This window comes from Rhinolophus hipposideros, assembly GCF_964194185.1.
Source record: "Rhinolophus hipposideros genome assembly, chromosome: 12".
Lineage (NCBI taxonomy): Eukaryota > Metazoa > Chordata > Mammalia > Chiroptera > Rhinolophidae > Rhinolophus > Rhinolophus hipposideros.
This window is the reverse complement of record NC_138058.1, coordinates 75,880,566-75,890,273: the sequence shown is the minus strand read 5'-3', so window position 1 is coordinate 75,890,273 and position 9,708 is coordinate 75,880,566. Positions and strand designations below refer to the sequence as shown.

Below are 9,708 nucleotides of genomic sequence, written 5' to 3'. Positions count from 1 at the left end.
GGCTGGGCCATTGAAAATGCTGCGTGACAGCTGCCCTCAGCACTGCTGGCTTGATCTTGGGGTCTGGCCTCCTTAGGATTTGCTTTTCCTTGTAAATTGGCTCACAGTGGTCCTTTAACACAGTGATGATCCTGTTTACAACAGTGAGACAGGGTAGTAAGAACTACAGGTGAAATGTTTCTGTTAAACTGAAGATTTTAGTTAGAACATCAGCTGTTTTAATGAATTTGAATGTCTTCAAAATTGAAATTTATCCTTTTTAAGTGTTAATTATTGGTTTTAAAAGAGTGAATTAAGCAAATATTGATCACAACTAATGATTATATGATTATAACTGAAAAGACTTGTTGACTGGAGAAGGGTGTCAGATATGCTTGGATGCGCCTGCCCCATTCGTCCTCCCAGGCTTCTAGTAGTTGTGGGTGGTCTGACCAGTCTGTCTCTCACCCTATATAGCAGCAGAAAATGCCCAAGGAATGTAGATAAATTACTGAGCCAAGGACATTTGAACTGCAATCTTCCAGAGACAATGTCTTTTGTTACTCAGTGGTTACCAAAGGTCCACCTAAAATGACCTGTTAACACCAGTGCTAGCAAAATGTGGTACCTGATGGTCATTTCAGCAAGGTTCCGTCAGGTAACTCTCCAGACCTGTTTCCTCATTGGCAAACGGGGATGAAAACACTGGTGCACCAACAGCTCCAAACTGCTGTGGGCCGTGGGTAACTGGGTGTGAACACACCCGAGGGCTGAGGGGTGGAAATGCAGAATCATTTACCCCCGTGCTCTCCTGCCTCCTCCTCTCCCTGACCTATGACGTTCACATCCATGGCCTTCAAATTCCAGCTCCACAAACTACTAGCTGGGTGCATGTGGTGACTTGCTTGAAGTCTCTTCTCTCCTCTGAGAAGTGGAGATAAAGGTGCTGTGCACGGTGGCTGCGAATATCGACCGGATGTGACGCCTCCACGTGGTCTGATACGTAGGTATGTGCTCAGTGTCGCACGAATCCTTTTCATCCTGCACGTTTCATGAATATTAATGGCAAGAATTCTGTTGCTTTTGATGAAATACATTGAAGATGAACAAATGATGTTTATGATAAAATCAAAAGTAAATATTTCTACATTTTAAATATTAATATCTGAGCAATTATCTTCCGTCCACCTCATGGATCACTGATGTCTGAAGATTCTGGACTGCTGTATAGGAACAGTGACTTTGAAACTTTCCAGAAGAAGCCAGTGACCTTGCTTCAATTAAATGCCCGTGATTTCCACATTCATGAGAGGCTTGCACATTCATTTCACTCATATGCTCCTTACACTAGCCGGCAAATAGCAACAGGAAAACTCTGCCAGCCCTAAGTGGAGGGGAGCGAAAAAGGCTTCAGTCCGTTCATTCTCGATTGAACAAACAGGTCCATAAATTCACTTTACATGCAAGTAACTCTCCTGTCGCTTTCTTATTCACATCAGGAGCTGGGATTTGGGGGAGAAAGAATGACTCTGAAGTCTGGGCTCTCTCCCCCTCACCTCCAGGCTTTCTGCTTCACAGATGCTGAGACTTCCCAGCACAGAATCCTCTTTAATGGGAATTTTTGCACTGTAGAGAAATAATATATTTTTAAGGAGAACAGATGTTGCTTGTGGAACTGCTACCCCCTCCCCCCCAACCGCCCCATCCTGGCAGTCTTCTGTCCTGGACCAGAGCTTCCCAGGCAGGGACTCTTGGTCCCTCCAGGATGAAACTGTAGATACTGTGATTGGTTTTCTTCCTGCTGAAAGGAGTCTTATTTCCCTGCTGCTACATCTACTGTAATTTCTCACTATATCTGGTCCCGAACCCGGAGTGTGGCCCCTGGACCAGCCTCATCAGCATGACTTGAGGGTCAGTTAGAAATGTAAAATACTGGGTTGCAGCCCAGAACTCTGAATCAGAATCTGTATCTTACCACCATCACCAGGTGATTCCTTCCCACATGGAAGCTGGAGAGACACTGGTTTTGTATGTTGAGATGTAACTGAGTTGTTACATTGTGTATGAACTGCATGTGTTGGTTTGATACATTCCTATATCGCAACGTGATTACTACAGTTGCGCCAGCTAACACCTTCATCACCTCACATAATTATCATTTCTTGTTTGTGCTGAGAACAGTTCAAATCTACTCTGAGCAACTTGAATGTTTACAACAGTATTCCTGATTAGAATCATGGTGCTGGACATTAGGACTGCAGAACTTATTATCTTGCTGGTTGCAAGTTTGTGGAAACACTTAAACTTAAAGCTAATTTACTGTAATAAGATTTATATTCCAAACAGAGAGAAGAAACCCATATTGTATGATGAGATTGGAAAATTTATCACTTTAACATAAATTTAAAGAATGTAATTTTGTATTTTAGTGACAAATGAAGAATGAATAGTTGAGATTTGGGACATGACATGTTTGATTTAGGTAAGCCTTTTAATTTCTTCTTTAAAAGGAAATGGCTGAAGATTTATGCAATTGTAATGTAAAACATGGGTTTTACATGGCAATGTACTGCAATTAAATTGTACATATTGGTGTATTGTTAAATGGTTCTAGCAGGATTCTGATAATCTGAAAATAATATAAACCTATGGAAAAATTTTCATTTGAAATTTTGGATATGGCTTATAGGTGTACTAACAGACATATTTTCCAGTTATTTTTAAAAATTGAATTGTGTTTATCTACTCTGATTATATTTTCATAACGTTTGTAATTGGCCCTAGGAAGTTTCAATTTGATTACATTTACGAATACTTAGGTTTATCCAAAGTTTTCCAAGAATTTGGAGTTCTACATTTATCTTCTGTTATAAAAATAAGGATATTAGTCATATATATAAAATCTGAGTCTTGTCCCACTGCAAATCCTACAAGAAAAAAATTTAATTTTATTGATTGTCTGGTTTACATTAATATTGAATCGTTAGTTTGTTCTCTCGTATTGCCAGATGAAGCAAATAAGTAATTGTGTTTATGTGTTTAGCAATCAAGATATTTATCATGAGAGAAAAGGAGATACAATTATAGAATGAAGGATTTCAACAGGAACTTTGTCCTCTTAGAACTAGACTGGAAATATCAATATGAACTCATACATTTATATGAAAAAGTTATTTTTAAAATACTTCTTTTTTAGCCCTCTCCAGTGAAATGGCTTGAGGACGTCCCCGATGTGCCCAGCACCAAGATTTTGGTGTCAAACACCACTTTACAAATAGAAAGCACCAAGGCTTTTGGGAGAAGAGGCTAATCCCATGTGTGAGCCAGAATACTACAAAACGAGCCTGGGACGCCTCTTGGTGCCAGAAAGCAACATTCCAGGATGAATGGAGATGACGGTACATGAGAACTACTGTAACAGACGCGCCTCCTGGCCGAAATTGAATGAGACAATTTGACCAGCAAAGCAGGACACTGGCTGAAGGTGACCGATACGCAGGACATCTGACCGCAGGCAGCGAATTGGGTACAAGTCGTCCCCACGTCTGGGCCGCTGTTCTCCGCGGTGGGCCAGCTTCGTCCACGGGTCGGGTGAGCGTCGTGTCGTCCAAAGCCGTCCAGGACTTCTCGAAGCGTACGCTCCTGCCCTCACTCACGGTCACACGTGATGACGGCGTCGTTCCTCAGCCCTGCCGTGTGTGTGGCGTCTTCTTCGTCCAACGGCGGTCTTCCCCAGGCCAAGGACCAGTGCTTTCACTGACGCAGCGGCGGCCGTGCGGTGTTGCCAGCACACGGGCTTCGCAGGTTACCTGCCGTCTCGTCCTCAGCGTCGCTCTGGAGCGGGGACTGCCCGTGCCACGCGGGCTCCCTCGGGGGGGGTGCGTGGACGCGCTGCAAGGCCCCCCGTCCTTCGTTGCGCTCGCACCGCCCCCTGCACGCCCCGCGCCCCCCCCCCCCCGGCTCCGGTCCGCGCGGGGCTCGTGGTGGCCGCGCGGCCGCCGTTCCTGCGGGGGAGGCGGAGGCGGGCTGGGCGCCGGGAGGGGGGTTCGTACGCGTCGCGGGACTGCCGCCGCCCAGGCGATCCAGCCCGGGGCTGAGGGAGTGTTTACGGCCCGAAAATCGGCACGTTCATTCGTCAAGTGCTTCGTTTGCAAAGAGCGTCGACAAACACCAAGTCACCTGGTTCTGTACAGGCAGAAACGGAATCCAGGTCTCTGGTTCCCTTGCAGTGCATGAGCGGGGAAGTTCGTTTCCTCCGCTTGCTATTTTTTAAACGTCCTGTCTTCGGAGCAGCCGAAGTTGCTTTTCCGGGCGCAGGCCCGCCGCCCAGACCGGGGCCCGGAAAGCCGGCGGCCGTTGTAAACGTCGGGAGCAACCGCAGGAACCTTCGCACCGAGAAGGAGAGTGCTAAGGCGGACAGGTGTTACGGACGCACTGGTCCCCCGCAGCCTCTTCCCAGGTCTCTCTAGGCTTTTACCGTTTCTCGGTGGTCCTTCCGGTTTCTCGCGCTGTGCCCGCCTCTTCCTTTCCGCCGCCGGGATTTGAGGAGCTCTCGCGAGACTTAAGCCTCTTCCCAAGCCGGCGGTCACCGAGGTAAGTTTGCGGCGTCCTCCGTGCGCCGGCTTTTCTGCCAATTTGGAAGGAAACACGTCTTGAAGTCAGCCCTGGGCCGGCGGGCCCTGCTCCCCGGGTGGGGATGCGGCCGATGCCCCGGCCCGCGCCCTCCGATGGCGTCGGCGGGGGGGGCCGGGGCGCTGGGACGCTCAGCCGGGGCTTGTGTGCTCGCAGGAGGCCATGTTCAGCTCGAGCGCGAAGATCGTGAAGCCCAACGGCGAGAAGCCGGACGAGTTCGAGTCCGGCATCTCCCAGGTGAGAGGGGGGCCGGGCGGGCCCGTCGCGCGTCCGGGGAGGGGAACCCGGAGGCCGCCCCCGTGTCTGCGCGCCGGGCTCACGTGTCCGCCCGCGGTCGGCAGGCGCTGCTGGAGCTGGAGATGAACTCGGACCTCAAGGCGCAGCTTCGCGAGCTGAACATAACGGCGGCCAAGGTGAGCGCGCCGCGGGGGGGGGCAGCGGGGGGAGGGAGAGGGAGGGGGAGGGGGAGGGGCAGGGGGAGGGGAGGGCGGCGGGGGGAGGGCAGGGGGAGGGCGGCGGGGGGAGGGCAGGGGGAGGGGGAGGGCGGCGGGGGGGAGGGGGGAGGGCAGGGGGAGGGGGAGGGCGGCGGGGGGGAGGGGAGGCGGCGGGGGGGAGGAGGAGGGCGGCGGGGGGAGGGCAGGGGGGGAGGGAGAGAGAGAGGGAGGGGAGGGGGAGGGCGGGGGGGAGGGGGGAGGGGCAGGGGGAGGGGAGGGCGGCGGGGGGAGGGGAGGAGGAGGGCGGCTGGGGGGAGGGGGGAGGGCAGGGGGAGGGGGAGGGCGGCGGGGGGGAGGGGAGGCGGCGGGGGGGAGGAGGAGGGCGGCGGGGGGAGGGCAGGGGGGGAGGGAGGGGGGAGGGCGGCGGCCCCGGCGGCCCCCCCTGCCTCTCCTCGCCGCGGCGGCGCTGGGGCGCGAGGCCACAAACCCACACGGGCCGCGTCCTTCTCTGCAGGAAATTGAAGTCGGCGGCGGCCGGAAAGCCATTATCATCTTCGTCCCTGTTCCTCAACTGAAGTCCTTCCAGAAAATCCAAGTGCGGCTGGTGCGCGAGCTGGAGAAGAAGTTCAGTGGGAAGCACGTGGTCTTCATCGCCCAGGTACCCCGAGCTGAGGAACGTGTTTCGTTGTGAAAACCGTTTGTGGTCAGACTCCTCGGTAGGGTAGTGAAAGGAACCTTGTTGTGAATACGTTTTAGGGGCTCGAGTGCTGGGAAACTCGAGCTTGCAGTGGGTTAAAGAGGGAAAGTACGCTTTTGCTCTTGGTATCAAAACGCTCTCCGTGTTTAAAATGTCGCAAACGCACTGGGTGACTTAAAGGGCTGACCCACTGAGGCGCGGGTCCCCGCCGTGACCTCCCCCGCCTGGGGCCCCACTGCTCGGCTGAGTCCGACGGAGACTTGAGGAGGAGACACTAAGGGGCAGACCCCGGGCAAAGCAGCAGTTAGTCAAGAGAGGTTTTATTCCGAAGATCAGATGTGGATGCGGTGCAAACACAAGTGTGTGGGAGTGACTTCCAGACTAACAAGGAATTAAAAGGAATAGACGTAAAGGAACAGTTAAGGGCGTGACAGGCGTGTCGGCACCTACGGGGATCTGATGCGGGGAGGTGTGCACCATTGGATTGTCACTCAAACCGTGAAGCAGCCATTGTTTTCCAGGACCGTTTGAACACGAGCAGTTCTGAACGAGCTACTGAGAAGTCGGCAGGGTCTGCTTCACAGGGGCCTCAGCAACTTGGCCCAGGCGATTGGCGTTCTCAGACTTGGGATTTGCTCTGAAAGCAGTTTGACAATTCTTGATTTTCTGCCATCTTAAGGTTCTTTCTGTTGTTGTGTGATGCTTTTTACCTTACAGAGGAGAATTCTGCCCAAGCCAACTCGAAAGAGCCGTACGAAAAATAAGCAAAAGCGTCCTAGGAGGTAAGTGTTTTATCAGCATCAACAAACGTGTTCCACTCTTATTAACTCTCGATTTGCATGGGTGCTTTACAGTGAGAGTTGCAGTTGGTTTCCAAGTTAAATATTGGCACTTTGGGAAAGCCATTCGCATGGGAATTTTTATTGAGTTACTTTGGTTTCTTCTCTAATTATATGTAGAAGCTTTCAAATTACTTCTGGAGGTAAGGTTTACATGTACTCATACGTGGTGCAATTGTTCCCTGCCATCACAAAAGGTAGAGACCGTTCCTCCAGTTCTTTGGCAAATGACAGGAAGCGTGAGAAGGAATCCTGTTTAGTGCAGACCGGACAGAGGGGAGGTGGGCGGAGTGTGTCATCTTCGCTTTTGCTTTTCGCGGTGATTTAAGGCTAAAAAGTTAGGGTGTTTGGTGCTGGGCACCAGAGGTGAAAAGTCATCGCAGTAGTAGGTACCAATGGGCAGGGGGGATGAACTTGACTGGCCCACAGGTGGTCAGGCGCCCACTACTGACGGCTGCCAGCTGCCTCCTCCAGGCCTGGATTACTGGGTCCCTGCAGACCGCCCGAGGGACCAGTGGAGAAACATTGTGGCAGTGTCCCTCTGACTGCCTGCCAGACAGGCCACATTGTTGCAGCATCTCTAAGTGCCAGATAAGTAACAGCCTGAAAAAGTGTGTCATTTGTATTTCTTCTTAAAGGATGGGGAAACAGACCCAGGCTCAGAGCTCATTCGTTGCTGCTGATGATAGATAGTAACGCTGGGATTTTAAGAAAACTCGGTCGTTTCTGAAACCCGTAGAAAATCGAATGGCCCTCAGGGCCTCTGGCATTGTGGGCAGGTGTTGTGGCTTGACAGTGTGATGGGGAGGAAGGAGAAGGTGGGTGAGGCTGGAAAGGCCGGAGCAGGCTCTGGGACGTGAATAATGTCCAGCACCATTGCTTTATGGCAGCTGGAGCAGCGTGAGAATTCAGGGATTTTTGTGTGTGTTCTACGTAGTCTGCAAGAGATCGAATAGAGGAGATAATCAGTATTCGGTTTGTTAATCGGGATACTTAAAAAGCGGTTTGTGATCTCAATTCTGAGAACCCAGCTATTCTGGGTTGTACTTGAGTATAAAAGTAGATTCTTTGCTCCCAACTAAGGGACTGACGCTCCGATTGACAGCCTTCATCCCTCTTCCCACACCTGCGCTTCCCACATTTTCTCAGGTGATGGTGACCTGTGTTCCCAGGGATCAGAAGCCTCTCCTTCCCCCTCACTGAGATCTGGGTGGTAGGCAGTTGTGGTTCTACCACTTGCGTAGTCTGCTTTCCTGCCTTCAGATGTATTTTCTCTTTCCGCAGTCATCTTTCCTTACACAGATGGAGGGCTGAGCTTTCCACACTTGTGTGCCTTCCTACTGCTGTAAGAATGCAGCATGTGTTTAGTGATTGGGTAGCAGTGATCAGTGGATCGTCTGCCTCGCTTGCTTTCTGGAAGGTGATGAAGGCTTTGGGAAGTGCATTTCCCTTGAGTTTGCTGTGTGGCTTTAGAACAGCAAGACCTTAGTGGAGGCACTAGAAAAGTTGGTTGTGGGTTTGGGGAACTGCCAGATAGGAAATACAAGTAAGTACAGGATCTGCTTTACCGGGAGGCGAGGCAGACCTAGACAGACCCCACAACCAAGGTAACTGAAAACATTGAAAACAGGAGCTGCCTTCACTCTCATTCCCGTCACCTCGTGGCACAGCAGGTCCCTAAAACTTTGGACTTCACTGAATCTTGTCAGGCAGCCAGGCTGTGAACGTGAGGTTCCAGAGGAGGCAAGGTTCTGTTGGAAGTGTGTGTGCTGGGCTGAGAGGTGGGGACACTCCTAGGGGCCCCTCCTAAAGCTGCTGCCAGAGCAGTCTCGGGGGGTGATCATAGAGAATGGTGAGTTACGGTACTTTGGAGGCCAAGGAGAGCTCTAGTCGGTAAGTGATGTGATCAGACCGGCGTTTTAGATGGATTTGACAGGCCTGGAGGGGGTGGTTTTGGAGATGAGCGGGGCTAGTCAAGGGGAAGTCACACAAGTGAAAACCCTAGAGCTAGGTGTGGCAGTCAAAGTGTACTCGTCTCCTCTCCTCTCCTGGACGTACTCCCTCGTGGTGGATTGGCGAGTGCTTCGTTTGTAAGGTGTCATATTCAACATCCACTCAGCTTTTGAAGTAAATGAGGGTGTTTGTCGCAACGGTCCTAGTGCGCTGTGTTAAATGGAAGTGGTAGAAGCCGGCGTTAACTTGGTTTCAGGAGCCTGGAATTTGCAGGTGTTGGTTTTGACGTCAAAAGGTGCCTCGGGCTCCCTGGGGGCAGGCCTTGCTCTTGGGTGTCTCACTCTCATTACTGTGTCCTTTAAGCCGCACTCTGACCGCCGTGCATGATGCCATCCTGGAGGACTTGGTTTTCCCGAGTGAGATCGTGGGCAAGAGAATCCGCGTGAAACTGGACGGCAGCCGGCTCATAAAGGTCCACCTGGACAAAGCCCAGCAGAACAACGTAGAGCACAAGGTAACGGGGCGGGGAGGTGCTGGACAGGGGCCGCGCGTCCTGGGACTACCCACGGCCAGCGGCTCTCGCTGTGCTTCGGCCCACTGCCCTGTAGGTCGTGTGTCGCTTTACTCGGGTGGGTGGGTGTTAGGTTGTTAGGGAATGTGGAGTAGAGTAATGCCACGGTCTGACCGACTTGGAAAGCTGTGGATCCTCTGGGGGCAGAAGGGGTGATGGTGGTAGAACCTGGGGAGCATTGTCACTTTCCTTCATGCCCTGTCAGGTAACCAGTGTGGATGACCCCTGAGGTCCCCCAGGGCTCTGTCCGCGTGGCCCAAAGGAGCACAGCACGTGGGGGTGTGATGTAGAGTCAGTCCCACGGCACTGGCGACGAGCTTGTCCCCAGTCTTGGGATTGGAGGGCACGTCCTGTATGTTCTTGTCCTCTCAGTACCTGGTTGCTGAGGAGAAAACCACACAGGGCAGGCACAATTTCACAGAATCGTAGGCTTTCAGATGAGAGTGTGCATTTAAAAAGTTCAGTGATGAATTATTTCTTTTCTTGTAGGTTGAAACCTTTTCTGGTGTCTATAAGAAGCTCACGGGCAAGGATGTTAATTTTGAATTCCCAGAATTTCAGTTGTAAAGAAAAATGACTAAATAAAACATTCACAATATTCTG

The 9,708-nt window shown here is 51.7% G+C and overlaps 1 protein-coding gene across 1 annotated transcript; it reads left to right on the top strand.

The window, feature by feature from the left end:
* Window positions 1–3,409: 3,409 nt before the first annotated feature.
* On the top strand, window positions 3,410–9,708 carry RPS7 (ribosomal protein S7). The gene is made up of 7 exons (XM_081068052.1): window positions 3,410–4,572; window positions 4,768–4,848; window positions 4,953–5,024; window positions 5,560–5,703; window positions 6,460–6,524; window positions 8,898–9,048; window positions 9,595–9,708. Exons 2-7 carry the CDS (start codon window positions 4,774–4,776, stop codon window positions 9,670–9,672), a joined length of 585 nt encoding a protein of 194 aa, XP_080924178.1. The 5' UTR covers window positions 3,410–4,572; window positions 4,768–4,773; the 3' UTR covers window positions 9,673–9,708.